The 18,188-nt window shown below is 40.8% G+C and overlaps 1 protein-coding gene across 1 annotated transcript; it reads left to right on the forward strand.

Moving 5' to 3' along the window:
- Positions 1-7,154: 7,154 nt before the first annotated feature.
- Positions 7,155-18,154, forward strand: LOC145433893 (uncharacterized). The gene is made up of 16 exons (XM_080311146.1): positions 7,155-7,721; positions 7,785-7,926; positions 8,359-8,498; positions 8,961-9,151; positions 10,589-10,734; positions 10,896-11,013; positions 11,112-11,206; positions 11,267-11,469; positions 12,531-12,655; positions 14,016-14,176; positions 14,495-14,632; positions 14,687-14,817; positions 15,218-15,485; positions 16,855-17,026; positions 17,569-17,768; positions 17,821-18,154. Exons 1-16 carry the CDS (start codon positions 7,582-7,584, stop codon positions 18,013-18,015), a joined length of 2,565 nt encoding a protein of 854 aa, XP_080167272.1. The 5' UTR covers positions 7,155-7,581; the 3' UTR covers positions 18,016-18,154.
- The last annotated feature ends 34 nt before the right edge of the window (positions 18,155-18,188 follow it).

Genomic DNA, 18,188 nt, shown 5'->3' on the forward strand with positions numbered 1-18,188 from the left:
ATGAGTAAGGTCATGCACGGTGACTTCGAAATGTTTACAAAAATCCATTTCTCCCGTGTTATATACCACCATTTTCTGCTATAACTTCAAGATAAGCTGCTAGATAGAAATGGAAAGGAAAGGACGTAGTTTTATTTTTGTCCTTGATGTTTTGCGGCATATACACCGACCCATGATACACATACACACGATCTGCACATATGCATATCATGAGTACTCATGAGTACTCAGATATGCATATGCCGCTGGACAAGGAAGGTGCAGATATAGCCTTGTACGGCTTTCTAAGCCTTTCACCACCCCTCCATGCTATCGCAGTAATGCATGAGCGCCAAGCAGGGAAGCCATATACAAGTGTTATTAATCAGGTCTTTGGTCTGACCCGGCCGGGGATCGAACCCACGACCTACCGATCAAGAAGCCCGACGCTTAACCATTACGCTATCTTGTGACCAGGATTGACGTAATATCAAGGGCGGGCAACTTCTCCAGTCGGCTGCCGGATATGGGAAAATTAGGTACTTGGCGGGCCAGATTCCTGAATTGCTACATAAATCGCGTATTTTTCCACCTATACAACGAATAAATCATATCTATTGTAACCTTTAAGTTTAAATTAGAGACCAAAAACAGTATTTACACTATTGGATTACTCGTACTGTAATTCAATATCTGTTGAAGTCAATGAGACGTATGTGTTAATGAAAGTTGTCAACAAGTTCCTTAAAATCTGGCTGCATGTTAGCCGTAGAAACCCTTGGGAAAGAATGCAAGTGAACGTCACAGCTAAATTGTCAATGTTTATGGTCCAAAATGTTCGCTCGCAAATGTATGTAGACCCGCGGGTCACATTATCATGGAAGACCGGAAACTGTCTGCGGGCCACTCAAAATCCGTATGTTGCCCGGTTTTGCGTTATATGTTCATTAAAAAAAAATTGTCAATTGGCGGTGAATATGGTATCTGTTGACGAATATGTAGCAATCAATTACACCACCGGCATCGTATCATTTACCATTATATAGTATTGGGATGACTCGAGTCACCTTTTTCGTATGACTTGACTTGACTCGAGTCACTTTGCTAAAATGACTTGACTTGACTCGAGTCACTTTGCTAAAATGACTTGACTTGACTCGGCGTATTAGAAAGGTGGATTGATTCGTGACTCGGAGCAAAATTCACGAGTCAATTTCAATTCATCAAGTAATCGGTGGCGATAAAAATCACTGTATCTTGCATATGTTCGGATTGTTCGCGAAACACTGGTGTAACCAGTAAGAGCGACCAATCATTCAATGGTCGTGCGTTTCACTGGGTCTCCATTGTTCTCTAACAAATACGTTGAACGCAAACGAAGTGATCGAAGCTTACAGCTTACGTTGTCGTAAACTAGTAGTAAAGTAATAAAATAGAAAATGTCTATTTCTGTTCCCTATGTTCTTACCTCAACCATTGAAGTCAAATTCGAATATAGTCTATAAGAGTCTATGTAGTCCTCAATCATTGCTGCAGGCTGGAATTGTATCATATCAATTTGTAAATGGGTAATGTATTGTATCTTATTAATTCGTTTCTCTATTCTGTATTTCGGATAGTAAAGTGGTAACTATAAACTGAGGCTATGCAATTACTTACGTAGTTTAGCAGTTCTACGTGTATGTGGGCGATACAGCACCTTCTTGCGTGTATATTTAACTCAATATTCTTTCATCGGCTCGGAATTAATGACCACTCAATCAGTCTTTCAGACAGCTAGCAAAATGCAATGACGTAATCATGTCACATACTTCAAAAAGGCAACTTGACTTGAATTGTGACTTGACTCGTGACTTGACTTGACTTTTGTCACCTCCAAAAATTGAGTGACTTGACTTGACTCGATTCACCTTCGAAAACCGATTGACTTGACTTGACTCGAGTCAAAATGTGCAATGACTCGAAATGACTCGTAACTCGAAGGTAGTGACTCGATCCCAACACTGCCGCTAATACAAATTACATTTTTGAAAATACAGAATGTAAGTGACTGACATCGATTGACAAACAAACAACATTTGATTGACATATATCACAATGATTTGGTGACTTCGTAGTGCATATACCAGTTTTGGACAATGGAGTTTGTATGGCACATATGCAAGCAAGCCAAATGAGCAAATATTTGTCCAAATTTATCTTTGTAATTATATTTTATTTCTGAATTGTGACCGTTTTGTCCTTGCCTTGTTTGCATTCCTCTCTCCATTGAATGTCTGCCCAGCGCGATAAGATGTCCAGTCCATGTGTACGGGTGTACTGTACGACTGTACGTGTACGTCTACTTGTAACTTAATGGAGTACGTATTGAAATCAGTCATATAGGAGGCGCTGTCTACGCCGGACCCCTATGATCAGCAAATGTGCATCGATCAAAACTTCTAATACTCGTCATTTGTCGATGATCAAAATATTCTACCAGTCCTACATTCTCCGATTTGCAACAGATGACTTAATCGCTGTTACACAAATCTATAGATGTAATAATAAGCCGCAATTGACAAATACCAACACGTGCTATATTATGCACAATACATCATTCGATGGCGATTATCAAGTCTCTGAGATAGTTCTGTATGGAGCTTCACTCATTTAGCAATAGATTGTGGCGGCCCGCGACCAGTATGTGTAATTGTGTATTCATAAATCTTGCAGTTAAACCTGTTTCAGAGGCGTTATAGCAATATTTGTCGAACCAGCATGCATAAAGTAATACCTAATGGCATTAAGCTAATGCCAAGAAAAAAACTCGAAGCCGCAGTGATAATAGTTACCATACAATTTCCCAAATGATCTTCCGAAAGCGTCACATTAGCACTGTATGGTCAACTGCTGCCGAAACGAGGATCGTTTAGTGGTGGATCGTTTATTATCAGCAAACTCGTTAAGTCAGCAGTCATTGCTAATCTCAATTAAGGACAGACAGAGGATATTGGACTGACGATTATCTATGCTGACGCCGTTTGACGAGTTGTTCTTAGACAAGCAAATTCTGGAAAGAAACTCTCAGCATGTTTATACCACTGTCAATCCAAACATGTAATGGTCGTATACTACCATTGATCTCGAGGTAAAGGCAATGCCGTCTTCAGGTTTAGGGGCTCGAACTCTTTTCCAAATCCTCAAATTCAAGTTACTGTTGCGCCGGCGACCAATATTACTCGCGAATTCGATCTAGCCTACCCGTGTCGAAATCTTGGATTGCGCGATACGTTGATTGATCAAAGAGAATAGCAGACATGGCGACACCAATATGACAACACAGTTTTAAAATACACATTTTCTTTCTGATGTACGCGAAATGAACTGCCGTGGACGTAACATTCACAATTGCAAACTCTAATTACAAACAATGCTATGACAAGTAGCTCTACCTGCCAATAGGCGTGTTATAGGTTACCGCCGAATACTTTAAGAATTGAGAAGTCGATCAGTATTTAGATTTTCGGAATCAGTGCGACAGTTACATTAGATTAATACCAGGTATAACAAATTCTAAGCTATTTACGATGAATTGCGTTATCAATGGTGAGGCTTGGCCCGTCTGTGCCTTACCTCTCGTTTCACGCTTTATTTTCGAACAATAAAATGCAAATTGTGTGAATTTGGGAGAAAAATGTTCAAAATCTAGTCATTCATGAACGGTAGGGCTGTTCGAAAATAACCTTTTTTCCTGAATCTTGTTGGTTACGTGATTAAATTGTTAGGTTGCCTTAAAAAACGACGCACACCAAATTTGAATTCATTCCAACCAACATTCGCGGATTTCGTAGAGTTTGAAAATTTTTAATTTGCCCAAAAACGCAAAAAAAATTTCTTTTTGAACTTTTCTGCCAACCCCATGAAATTGTTGGGCTGTCTTCAAAAACTATGCAAAACAAATTTGACTCAATTCCAAGCCGTAGAAGCGGAGTTATTCCTGTTTTTCGATGATAATTCTTGGATTATCCACCGATCAAGGATAATCCCAGAATTATCGAATTAAAACTGAAATAACTAAGCTTCTACGGCTTGGAATTGAGTCAAATTTGTTTTGCATAGTTTCTGAAGACAGCCCAACAATTTCATGGGGTTGGCAGAAAAATTTAAAAAGAAATTTTTTTTGCGTTTTTGGGCAAATTAAAAATTTTTCAAACTCTACGAAATCCGCGAATGTTGGTTGGAATGAATTCAAATTAGGTGTGCGTCGTTTTTTAAGGAAACCTAACAATTTAATCACGTAACCAACAAGATTCAGGAAAAAAGGTTATTTTTTAACAGCCCTAATGAACAGCAATAGAAAATACCAATAATAATTGAAGGTTTCAAAATTTTCGTTTACAGCTTAGAGTGGGTATTGACCTGTATAGATTGCTGTAGTGACCATGTTTGGCTCCACCTACGCATGTGATCATGAGTTCTCGCATTTCAAAGGATCATCACGGGGAACCTACGTTCTCGTAATTCAAGTTTTGCATGCTCAAGTAAGGCAGCCAGCATGATTAGTTCGAGTTTTTACAGAGAAAAAGTGGCGCACACGACGAATCCCATATATAGTGAGTTCGGATTATAGTGCTACGATGACGTCAGGAATTTTCAATTGTGGCGTAACAGCGGATTGACATGTATGGCTCTTTGGGAGGTGAATGGGAAAAAATAAGGCCAATAGGGCTCTACGGACAAAAAAGGTTCCCGACCACTGCTGTACGCTGTGCACTGTGCAGTGTGCAACTATGTATAATTGTACAGTCCATTGTACATTGTACATTGTACGATGCGGTGATGGGTAATGCACCTGCACGGCGCTTATCGCGGGCTATAGTTCCATTGTAAGTGATATCGATGATTCGTACAAGATTACGTCGACTGCGCAGGCATGGATTAACATTTGAGATTTGATACACGGTCAGTTGGTCAACTATTTGTTCCATATGATATTCGTGAAATGCGTCACCATATTTCTCGCTCGCCAACACAATTTTTATTATGATAACGAGGGCACAAGCAGATAGGTTTTGGTTTTATGATGAATCCCTTTCATGCTGCTAATACGATGCAACTTACAGTTTGGTGTAAAGAAATTTAAGCAAGGATATCATCAAATTTGTGCTGCATTGCCGTTGACTTTCCGCAAGAATTACAATGACGAGCAAGCATGAACCTCAAAATCGGGTTAGCTTTCCGAAAATGAATGTGAAATTGATCTGGTCGTGCCATCCCAATCCCAATAAGTATTATTATGAAATATCAACATCTTCTCAAACGTGTTCGTGATTAAATATTGAGATTATATATGTCACCATATATCATCCTTACTCGCTATATACACATCACACATCGTATTCATTATGTGAACCCGCTCCACAGGTCATTTGGAAAAGGCTCGTATATCAATGCTATTTGAACATAGATAAAATATATACACGGTAATTTGACGCGAAAATAGTTTTGAAAACATTCATAATTGTCTTCATTAATGTTTGACGCGTTGACGTGGAGGTAAACTAACGTTACGTGAACTAACGGTAGGGTACGGAACAATATCGTAACTTAGTGCAGTATCGTACTTGACGAATAAATATCGTACCGTAGTTACGTACTGTACTTTTTGCCGAAATCGAAACGTACTCAAGTTCTGTACCCTGAATGGCTTGTTTTACGGCGCACATACGTAGAACTCCATAATACGTAGATATGCCATAAACGTCTGATATGCGTATCTTCGTTGGTAGTATATCTGTAACTGAATTTCGTCATATCGTCAGGTCCGCATAAGCCTCTGTCGATTCTTCCGGTAATTAAAATCGGTTTCAACTGAGCCGAATACGATAAGTCAGCGTGTAGATTCATATACAATAGCAATCGTTATGACACGTGCTGCTTTAACCCTCAGCAAACCACTGCACATTTTCACTGAGCGGCGCTGTTCAGGTCACGACGGAAAAGTGAATCGCTAAACAAAACATGAAAGGAAGGGTACGTTCGTAGAAATATTCTATTGTCTCTATTTATTGTTGCTATGGTTTACCGACAATAAAAAATTGTCATATAATACCTTATGTATTCCTAAGGAGGTAATAAATTGTTGGCCGGCCCGAAAATTGGTGGCGACAATATGAACTTAGTAGAGGAGCTGGTGGCTACCATAAGTACACGGGATATATAGTTCTATTTAAGAGTATATCGAGACAAGTACTTGAGTCACAGAAATAAGTTGGTTTTATTTGAGTTTTATATCTATGTACAAATGATGGCATATTTCACAATTGCACTGGTATTACATCAGAGAGGATGAGAAACAAGCCAGGTAGGGGTCCATTTCCGTCCACTATTGGAACTGAACTGAATTACAAATGTAAAACAATCTAAATTACGACTAGGTTATCAAATTGTCTGTGATGCCATTGATGAAGTACATTTTGTGAAACCCTATGACTTCTGAAATTCGTTAATTAGGCCTATTCGGACACAATTCAAGTTCCTTGTTTTGTGTAAATTGTCATTTGCGCGCTGACAATAGACGAAACCTTGTCAGCGTGAGTTTCCTATAGAGTTCGTACAAGAGAACATGTTATTTATGCAACATATCGCTGATCCTTGCTGCCGTACCTCAAGGACTCGAATGTGTTGTAGTAGGGTGATAAGACGCCTTAGCCTATTGTTTGTAGTTCTACATTGTAAAGGGGATCCATTATATATAGTAGCATGGTAGCTTTTGTCTGTTTAACGACATTGTTTCGATAAAGTGGTTATAAGACCTATAGAATTGCTCTTACGATACTCGAGACGGAGTCAGGTGAAGTGGGTGGTACATTCCTCGATTAAAGGTCAAATTGGAAGCTGCATGTGACTATAAGGATTGAATCAAGGATAGAGGAGGCAAGTTACCACGGACATGGCATATAGCTTATTTTACAATCACGTGCGAAACATCTAGCATAGGATGTTCAGTATAGTAGATGTTAATGTGGCACTACTTAATTTTTTACTGCGATCCAATCTCTACATACGATCGGCTTAGATATGAATTCAGATATGAAAACGATTAATATTCACAAATTCGAATCTATTTTTAAATGTTCGTTCATCAATATCAGGAATATATCGAACTATTGCCCAAACAAGCATGCATGCGGAAACGTGTATTGTACTTGACTGAACCAGTTAGTACACGTTCTATAAACAACGATCCTTAGCCTACTCAGCGTAGCTGTTCAAATATCGCTTGCGCATTGGTAGAAGAGCGCCATTGTCATTATCACGTCACCTAACCAACCGAATATGTGCGCCGTGTGTGCTTAGTAAATGTTCCGTAAGTTTGCTAACAATTCCATTTTTATGTTGTTATCAGTGCATCGCCACCTTTCTTTTGGCCTTGATCAGAACTGCTTACCTCGGTATAAGTCACATGAAGACACTTCAAGCTACTTTTGTGCGTGTGTGTTTTGCAGTCATCCCAGAAGAAATTTGATCACGCAGCAGAAGTTCATACTTTTAGTCTTGCACAGGAATAATGTAGGCGCACTTTAACGCAATTGCAAAATAACCTAAACACTGTCTACAATGGCTGCTGCAGAAACAGCACTACCGCTGAGCTACTTCTATCCGAAGATTGAAGGATCAGAACATTTGTCTCAAAATCTAGCCTCTAATGAATTGTTCACGCCTCTCCAGCCAAGCAGAATCACTGTGAGCCAGTCAAAGTAAGATTATGGAACGATTTGAGAGAGCGGTTGATAACTGGATTTCTATTATTTTCGTCTCAGTTTCGAACGACATCGCGCAAGTATCGAAAAACAACCTCATTTGCCATGGGGCAGAGCCCGTGAGTACGGTGGATTGCAGAAAGTGCAGCTACCCAGCGAGTTTTTTAAACCAAAAACTTTTCCACCGGACGTTGTACAAAAGGTAGGAGATACCCAAAATTCATGATGAAACGTTCAGTGTCGCCCACGATTAACTATATGGTTCTGGCCCGTCCCATTCGGCGTGTATACCATCGCAACTGCTGCTTTAGCACTTGAATTTAATAATTTGGGTTGCGACATTCATTTTCGTAGTATCCTTGCCCTTTTCTGCCTTATAGAACAGAACTCGTATGCATTGGCCATAACAATTTGCACTGTCACTGGACCAATACTTCCTAGCTTATATCAGTTGGTTCGTGCCAGAGTTTTCATAAGTCGAAACGGTGATATCAAAGATACGGTGACGTAGTATCCGAGATACGTAACGTATTCAAATAAGTCTTCATTATTATTATTTTATACCATTGCTGATGCCAATCAACCCAATTGTAAATCGGGTACCGACGGAAACCCGAATCTGCGTTATTTTCAGGGACATAGACACTATGGATCCGGTGCCTCCGACCCCAGGGATTACAACGAGCAACAATTCTATGACATCACAAACCTGAAGAGGAGTGACGTTCGCTCCAACGACCAGCTGCTGCCTAATGCTCCTTCGAAGCAGATGAAGTAAGCATAGTATGCTATGCACAATTGCACATCTCTCTTACCGCATTTACGAATGATAACATTAATCATAATACATAAGAAATGCATGTGTCATCTATGTGCTTGATTTCTGACGACACTATTGTCGATTTATATTGCCTATCAAACCTAGCCAAAGGATACATATGATTTTCGGTCAATTCCTTCAACTTGAAATTGTGGTCCGATAAACATCTTTCAATTTTATAAAGTATAAACAGTTTGTTCCGTGTAACAGGTATGCATTGTTGTAGTCCGGTAGAATTATCCCACATATGTTACATACGGTATGCCGAATCCGTTCTCACTGCGTAGTTCCTCTAGCCTAGCGATATCCAAAACACAATTAAATTATACCGCGTGTATAATGTAATTCTCGTTGTGCCCAATCCTACACACGATATTTGAGCATCAGGCGCACTTGAAAATTTCAATTCGTTTCAGCGAAAAGCAAATCGATCTCCCTTTCCCTGCCGAGCACCCATACTATTCTCATACTTCACGATTAGCAGTCATACCAAAGTTCAACACTCCCGATGATCCGGCCGCTGGAGATCCGCATCGATCAGATTCGCCTTTACACGCAAACGCAGCTGCCAACGGCTACCGAGTTTTGATACTTAGTAAAACTAAAGGTTGGTGTTGATAGCCGAAATGGCAGTTTTTACACTGTCCAAGTGTCCAAGCTCATTCACTCATGATCGTGATTCGTACCGAAGTAGGCCTACTACTTTTTATGGGTATCAGAGGTGGCTAGTAATGACGTTCTGCAGTAGGGATGGTGTAAACGTGAGGTTCACGTTCGCGTTTTGTGTGTGAACCTCGGACATTTAGAGGTTCACGTTCACAAACGAACCTTGGTAGGTTCTGGACTGTGAACCTTTTTCATATATTACAATTTTCACTTCATTATAACATTTTTTGGTTGAAATTTATTGCATTTCAACTGCAGGCCACTCTATGCATGGCACTGGCAGCATAAAAAATCAACACTAAACAAGCATGCACCTTGACATTCTCAAAAGTTTTACTTGCTTTGTTTCAAAAGTTTGCTCGAAATATCCAGCTTTCCGTCTGTGAATACTTAGTGACTCTCTGATGTGAGCTTCACCCCCAATCACACAACACCAAGAGCGAAATACACTATACATGTGGGTAGTCAGCTAATGATGGTTATTCAACCAATCAATGAAATTGATATCGTTGTCTGATGTAAAAAATCTGGCAGAAGTAGGGGTCAATCTTGACTTTATATGTTTATTGTATCATAAAAACCAAATCCATGCGATTAGGGTGTTGGCTACTGCTGTATAACTTGTTAATGCGGTAATATCGGTAGCAAGTATAGAACCCGTTTTACACTCTGCTCAATATCAACGTAGCAATACTCAGACGCCGAATACATTGCCCGTTCTGGCTTAGACCGTTATGGCGTAAGCTTATATTCCCTTGCAAGTACTCGTCGAAATTGTTGGCAAAGCGACGGACGAGAGTGATTTTATGAGATTATTATATCATTTGATTGGCCCAGTTCATACATTTGGCGGCGTTTAAAATGTCCATATGTACTTCAGCATTGTGGAATTGTGTGGCCCGAGTCGTCGCTAGGTATCGTGTACATTAATATAGGCTATCACTTCACTGAAATGTAGGGTTGGAATTAGCAAAATGACGTCACGTTCGCGTTCACACAGAACCTTTCAAAAAGGTTCGCGTTCACACGAACCTGAACCTTTCAGAGGTTCACACCATCCCTATTCTTCAGGCTTTTTCGAAGTGTCTAAGTAGATATTACTGCTTACTATAACTTTCTTTATGTTTTAGACTACTCCAACCTATTCAGATAGCAAAGTGTTACGGAATGATGGCATACTGAGAGTATTTTCTATAATAGCGATGGTGATGGAATACTGCGTAGTAATTTCTTTGATTTAAAGATAGAAAGAAAGGGGAATTTGGTATTTCCATAAATGAACTATTATGTAGAGTCGAGATCACTGGTTTTTCAATGCGATCAGAAGGCGTTCGTCGATCGTCTTCCGCAATATCTTACCTCGAACCTAATGTTTGAGGTGCACCATATCGAAGAGAGATTCAAGAACATCCATTCGAGAGCGGAAAATACGCCCTAACTTGGAACGGAGAAAAAGACTTTTATCAGCTTATGAAGTCACCCGCAGGCGGACAGCAACCATACTATCCAAGCCCGCCAAAACTCGTACGTATATACAGTATAGGCCTACACATTTATCAAGTACACGATTGATGCTGGACATTCATCTATTGGACAGTTGATGTTAAAGACACAGGCCTGTTTACTTAGGCGTGACTATTTTAATGCGAGACTTATACTGACAGAGTTTCTTTCACGCTGGCCAGGTCCATCCTAACTTACGCCTGCGCGATGAAAGCCAAAGGCTGGAATTGAGAACTGTCAACTGCTTGAGAAACGTTGAACGCGAACAATGGAAGACGCACTACCAATATAATTACACAGGTATGCCCGTCACGTATTATTTAAATCGTGATGTTAGGTAATTTAATGCGTGAAACCGCGTCTAAAATGACTCCTACAATAAAATTATGTTGATTCAGGATATGGTGAATCAAACGCTATGCATTTGGATGACTACCATAAAAAATCAGTAGCGGAACTTACAGGCGGAAGGGACTCGAGAAATGATGAATTGGTAAATACGAAATCATATTTATGGGCTGAATAAGCATTCAGCTACAAAATATTTCACCAGCTTCCGAAATCAGTTCCTATACTGACCTCTCCAAGAGCGATGGAAGGGAGATACGGTCGATTGTATCAAGGCAGAAAGCCGATTGTTGCTCCTGTACGATATCCGGACGAAGAGCCCGAACCAGATTCACCGGATGTCATGGACTTCAAGCTATACTCATCTCTACCCGAGAAGTTAACCAAGTCAAGATACAAAGATGAATGGTAACTGATAATGATAACCAAATAATGGTTGATATTGAGATTATTGAGAATTATGTAGAGGTTATTATTATTATTATTATTATGAACACTTTACCACTATTCAGCGGACAGTCCTCCAAGTTTATAATCCGGTCCAGCTGTAGCAAGGCCCGCAAAAACTTTGAGCGCGAAACCAAGTAGTTTTCTCGTGTAATTGACGCTATATTAAACCAGAACTCTTTCCCTTCTGAGCGCGGAGTGGTCTCGAATCCGAACCAATAAAGCCATGCTCCGTATACGGGTCGCCTATGAACAGTGAACACTGTTATACTACGAGTTTTCCACGCGGGAATGCATCAATTGTGACTTTTTTTGACATTAACATCGAAATAATACCATTTCCACGTTACAGAATGCTGGATTCCTGTACTGGTCAAAATAGTTATCGATGGTACTAACTACAAATAACAATAGCGACTTCCAAGATATGTAAATATACTACTTAGAATAGCAGTAGAAAATGAAGATTTGAAAAGTACTCAATTAACTCCTTTCAAAAAGGTATAGATTTGGTCGAGACCTCGTAGCTATTATCACAACTGACGCCAGATGCAAAATGACTAAAGCCACTGCGAAATGGTGCTATTTTCCAAAATATATTCCATCACCGTCATACAGAGGCTATTTCACTCATAAACATGCTTGAAGTATATCCCGAAACTATACTTTCTACTTTACCAAGTCCAAAGTCTAAAACGTAAGCAGTAGAGAAAGCAGTTACAAAACATATAGCCACTTGAGTAAGTAGTACAAGATAGGCAAACCGACTTGAGCACTGCGGAAAAGTAGAAATATTTCGTTACTGATCAACTCTGCTGGATTTACACTACAATGGGGGTACCTACAACACCCCCACCCCCTCTTTTCTAATTGGTGGTAGTGATTCAAAGAAAAGATAGTCTTTCATTTCACGTCGCGATATCCTTATATTTAAATCTTTTACGATCGAGCATTATGCCACTTAAAGCTGGTGCATGACGATATTAAGTGCTTTTCGGTAACTGTGTTGTCGCATCTCCTAGGTATAATACTACAGATGATGGTTTGGAGAATATCAATACTTTCGAGTCCACTCGCCGCAGTAAATTGCAAGACGGCGAAAAATTTGACTGGAAGAAGTATCAGCTTTCTCAGCATCCTGACAGAGGTATTTACGAATTCCGAATACGATATATCGCCCCAAAATTAAAGCAAGTAATGCCTGATCATCTGAATAACTACTTGGGCCTATTCATTATCGTTTGCATCCATTGGTACATCCGCGGCCACGAATCGATTATGTAGATATTTTGCACGTTATTCATTATCAAATTCCTACTTTGTCCCGCCTCGTGGGTTGAGCTGAGTTGCGTCAGTCACATATCATATCGTATATGGGGAGATATTCATGTTAATATTGCTAATTGTTATCGGAGGCACAGTCAGTAACGAAGTACTTCTACTTTTTCGAGTGCTCAAGTAGGTTTGCTTACTCGTGCTACTTACTCGAGGTGTTATGATTGTAGCCTACTTTTTTGGCAAAACTACTAACTTTTTACACTTTGGATTTTGTAACGTAGAAGATAATTTTGGGTTAAGTTTACATCGCTTTTGTAATTGAAATGGTCACAAGAACTGCGTTAAATAACTCTTGTATCACCGAAAGTATTTTCTAAGATTTTACCTATCCGTCGTGTCGTTAGTCAATTGGCATACTCGAGTAGAAGCATCTTGTAATTTGGAAGTAGGTAACATATGATACTAATATATGGTGCTAAGATATGAGAACACTCGACCAAATCTAGTATATGCAGCTTATTTTGATTTTCCCACTTCCACTTGAAATAATTTTGGCATGTCTTGGAAATCGCTATTTCTGCTGGTAATTGAGTAGAATTTTACTACATTACTTTTACTTGCATTCGAGTATCATCGCTGGCCACTTGAACCACATCTGCTATGAATTCGGAGTGGCGCCTATCTCCGTCTGCAGTCGTGTCGGCCACGGACGAGAATAAGTTAAGCGTAAATGATGGAAATAATCGGAAAATAGCTTTGTGAGCTATTGAATTATGGAGTCATGATATGAGAACGGTTCAAATACATTAATGGTCGCTGTATGAAACTATGCATTTCGCGACTGGGAAAAATAGTCTCGGCTGTGTCGGTAGATTGTACTTACTAAACAAGACTTTTAGTATGGGAAATATGTGGAAATGTATTAATTATATTTAAGGTTAATAATACATGCCCCAAAAAGCAACGTACGGTCATGTTCATATCGACATTAAAAATTATTTATAATAACAGCGATTACTATTATGGGAAACACGAGCGATCTTCTATATCTGTGATTGCAGCTTGTTTTTATTCCACGTGTTGCTTGCCCGTTTGAATAGTCTTCGGGGAGCTTAAATCAATTCACTATTGGCAACTGTTTCTGTCACGTAGAACATTATCGCCACTGTAACTTGCCTTGAATGCAGTCATTAAATTGAACTGGGCTCTGACTTTCTCCTTCGGTCCAGGTTTAGACATTGTGAAGGACAAGAAGATGTCGGAACCGGACCCACTATCCATCGGTGCGTACAAGAATCTTCCTAAAAGAATAGAGGAGCAGGAGAACGCATCCGAAGCCAGGCAAACCTATTTGAAAGACTCCGGAGAGGAACGAAAAGAAAAGTTTGATGTAATAACACTATACTAGGGTTGCTATATAGGCCTATCTGTTAACGAAAAGTGTGTGTGTGTGTGTGTGTGTGTGTGTGTGTGTGTGTGTGTGTGTGTGTATACCCTAAATGTAATACACGAAAACAGAAGCTTTGAGAACCCGGTTTTCGGGGCGTCTTACAATTCTATACTTCTGCTTTTAGTTGAGTTTGAATTTACGGCATCATTTCTACTGTATTCGAGTATATAGACTAAACGATTACTTTGATCACCTCTGATACGTGCAAGTACTGGTGGATTAATACCAGAGCGTTTACATCGTTAATTTGCCGTTTAGAAAATCGATAAATTTCACGAGCTGCAGAGTTTGGAGATGCAATACCTTGCTGACCACGACCTTCACGCCCTAAGAAACAAAACCGACCAGATGGGAAACAGATTGGAGCCAAGCGCCCTCGACCAACACGCTATTCAGGTAAGGCAGATTTCAACTGAACCGGTTTAGATATGGGATATCTCTTACGTTCAGGCTATGATCGATGATACCCGAATGCAGATGCTACTTCGCGGCACTGGAAAGAAAGAGCGGTTCGACACAGGGCTGAAATACAGCACCGAAAAGATTTCGGACAACGATCTCCTCACAGATCTCCACGACAGGTTAGCGCGCGTGCGCACATTTTGATGAGAGTTACTGCTACTCGGCAAGGTCAATAACCAGAGGAGGAGGTGGTAGACTGGTAGTTGTGGTTGGTACTGAAGTAGAAGTAGAAGTAGCGATTTCGAAGACAAAACTACTCCAAGGGGAAGTGGAAAATGAATATTTGAAAAGGACTCAGTAATTAGTTTTAAAAAGTAGAATTAGTCTACAAGTCACACCTCTTTGGAGCCGTTCTAGTGACGAACATATCCACTTCACAAGATTAAGAGTCCTAAATGCGGTAGAGTTTGGGCAAAAACACTCGTAAGTAGAAGTAAACGTGGTCTAAACACACAACCACTTAAATAAGTACTGCCACCACTGTCAATAACGCCGCACATTTTCTCTTTGAACAAAAAGGCAGCTGGACGGGTACAAGACTTTTCAAAAGCACTGGCTAGAAGAAATACCCAAAGTGGAATCGCCGAGACAGAACCACGTAGGCGAACTGAGCGGTTACGTCAACAGAACCAATCCGTTTTCGCTCAGTCTGAACAGCGCGCGGGAACCGAAAACTGCGCGCGAAGGAAACGGCTCCAGCTTTCGAACTTCTTCAACCGGGAGTATTTTGAAAACGCCGGGATCCCCGCCCAGAACGGGTTCGAGCAAAAGCATAACATTCAATGAGGTGAGACGCGGTTCGACATTGGTATAGAACATAGAGAGGGCAATATGCTCTTGCGCAATCAAGCATCGGGTTTTTGACCGTGTGACGTCATGATTATTTGACACGCAACAGAATCTATTTGCGACGTCATGTCGTCGTTATAAAATTGTCTGCTTACACTTGAGGTATAGTGCTGATATGTCTTGGAAATCGTTTGAGTAGAAGTTGATGGAATTAGCCTACTTCCGCTTGTGCGAAAAATTATCGAGACGACAAATTTCGCGTCATCAGAAGGGGCCGCTCACACTTTCATCTGTGTGCCTTGGAGTCAACATTTATCAAAATACATCAGCCCGAGCTTTTTCTACAGAAGGAGTTCGTGCACCATCTTAAAATGGTACATTGAACGTTCTCATATTTGAGATTTCATTCCATGCTGGTAACGTCATATTTTGTGATACGATTGTTGTTATACAATGCTCTTCCCAATTCTCTACTAGTTGCTGGCGATAACGCCTGACGAGTCTCAGCCGAAAATATGCGGGTTCATTTGAATATGAATATACTATTCAATGGAATTACTTCTATTTCAAAGGTTTATTGCTTATTAAGGCCTAGCGCAGTATACAGTGCTGTGCTAATTCGGTCACAGGGCCTCCCAACACACCATGCAAATGTCATTTAGTCCTAAGCATGTCATATTCGCTTTGGTTCTGCAAAAGCATGGGAAAATCTTAACCCATAAATCGCGTCGGAGCCTTCGGGGCTTCGCCACCCTCTCGGGCAATTCATGGTCTATATCGCGGCCTTCGAGCATTGCGGTAAGTCGACTTGCTCCACATGATCTATTAGTGGAAGCCTCCTTCAAAAACGACGGCTGCGATTTCCCGGAGGTCCATGACTGTCATGCACACATATCTACTCAGTTCTTCCTCGCGCTTCCGACGTCCCATGATCCTCTCTAATCCAGCACTAGACCGGCGACACGTATCTCCTCCATCTTTTTTCGTGATGTTGCCCACTGCACTATATGTGGAGTCTGGTATTTCTGTACTTTAACTAATTTTATCACCTCTGCTTAGGCCAGGGACGTTGCCGGTACAAAAATATGGTCGGATCAACAATATTATCGCGATACATGGGCTATTTCACACAGTTTTTATGACCGTTTTGCTCTCAAAACTACTTTTCAAAATCGAAAATAGCTTTTGCCTACAGAAACTGTTCAAGTAGAAATGGAAGTAGTCTATACAATCATAACCACTTTAGTAATTCGTGCAAGCAGGTAAAACCGAATTGAGTACCCGGGAAAGGTAGCAATATTTCGTTACTGACCAGTGACCACATCTGCTTACAAGCAACGTGTGTTATTATTTCTAAAACACTTCAGGTTGTGCGAGTGGCGTCTTCGGAGTACGGCGACAAGTTCCGAATATCGACATCCTTGCTAACGAAGGCTGATGACGAAAGCGCGAAAAGAGAAAATAACAAGTATAGCAAGAGATCCCCCACCCCGCTACCGTCTCCTATTCGAGTTCGTCGCGAGCCGTCAATTCAGCAAGGTTAGTACGGAACACGCGGCCTTCTATTGATCAGAGAATCACCAGCGATCAGTTGGCATATGTGATCACTACGGGCAGTCGAATTCATCGTTTGGTACTAGACATTCGGCCTTTGAGATCGAAGAAGTCTATACTTGATTGTGATTATGCTAATTTGCCTTCTATAGTTACTTTTGCCCGGACGTCGTCAGTAAGGAAGTACTCAAATAGGCTTTGCCTATGCTTGCACTATTTGCTCTAGTGTCAGGGTGACCAGCCTGTGGCCCGCGAGCCGTATATGGCTCGCGAGAAGGTTCTGAGTGGCCCGAAATTAGTTATATTATTAAATGTTAATTACCCATTTAATTTATTATGAACTTGCAGGGTCAACCGAAACTTTAATTATGGCTGACAGCAAAATTTGGTATGTCGATGCCTAAAAAAGCAACATTTCCGACTTATTGGTAGGCATATACGTGAATCTGCGGTTTATTTATATGGAATATGGTGCTCTTTGATACGACTGATTCTCTTTCATCTTTTCATCCTTACTTCACCCGCAGGAGTGTCACCCAGAGGACCGGTTCTGCGAAGCACAAACGGATTTCCGCATCGCGACTCCACGCCCCAGCCACAACCCACCTGGAAGTGGAACTACGACAGCCGTTCTGAAGCTGAATTTGACCACCTTGCCTGGACCCCAAGGCCCCACTCAGCTATGCCGCAAACATCCCTACTCGATATTCAGAATAGTTGGACAAAGGTAAGACATCGACAGACTATCTTCGCAGTAATTCGAGAACGTCGTGTTTCAGAGTGACGCGCACAAGAGGCTGCACGAAAACTTCCCGGAGAACTCCCCGGATTATCGCGACAACTATAGGGATTACGAATTAGCTGACAAGTCCGCCGATTTGCGTTTCACGCGGTCGGCCGTGCATCGGGAAAAAAGACACCTATTTTACGGTTATAACGGATATCACTTTCACAATGGGAACCCCGTCGTTTAAGACCTGGAAACAGTATATTTGCGCACTTGCACATCATAACTAAGAATGCACTTAATAGTTTTCACGGCCTCGAGAGCTACTCTCAGTGATTCGTCCGTTCACATCTCCAGTTCGCATTAAATTCCTGACGTTGAAACCAGTGGCGGCTCGTGACAATATCGGGTGGTGGGGCA

Source organism: Botryllus schlosseri, chromosome 2, assembly GCF_051294905.1.
Source record: "Botryllus schlosseri isolate E-star chromosome 2, Bs_hap1, whole genome shotgun sequence".
NCBI classification, from domain to species: Eukaryota; Metazoa; Chordata; class Ascidiacea; order Stolidobranchia; family Styelidae; genus Botryllus; species Botryllus schlosseri.

Coding starts and splice junctions, on each gene's coding strand:
- LOC145433893 (XM_080311146.1), top strand. CDS start 7,582: ATGGCTGCTGCAGAAACAGCACTACCGCTGAGCTACTTCTATCCGAAG. Junction 11,207..11,266: donor ACTCGAGAAATGATGAATTG/GTAAATACGAAA, acceptor ATATTTCACCAG/CTTCCGAAATCAGTTCCTAT. Junction 17,027..17,568: donor CGAGCCGTCAATTCAGCAAG/GTTAGTACGGAA, acceptor CTTCACCCGCAG/GAGTGTCACCCAGAGGACCG.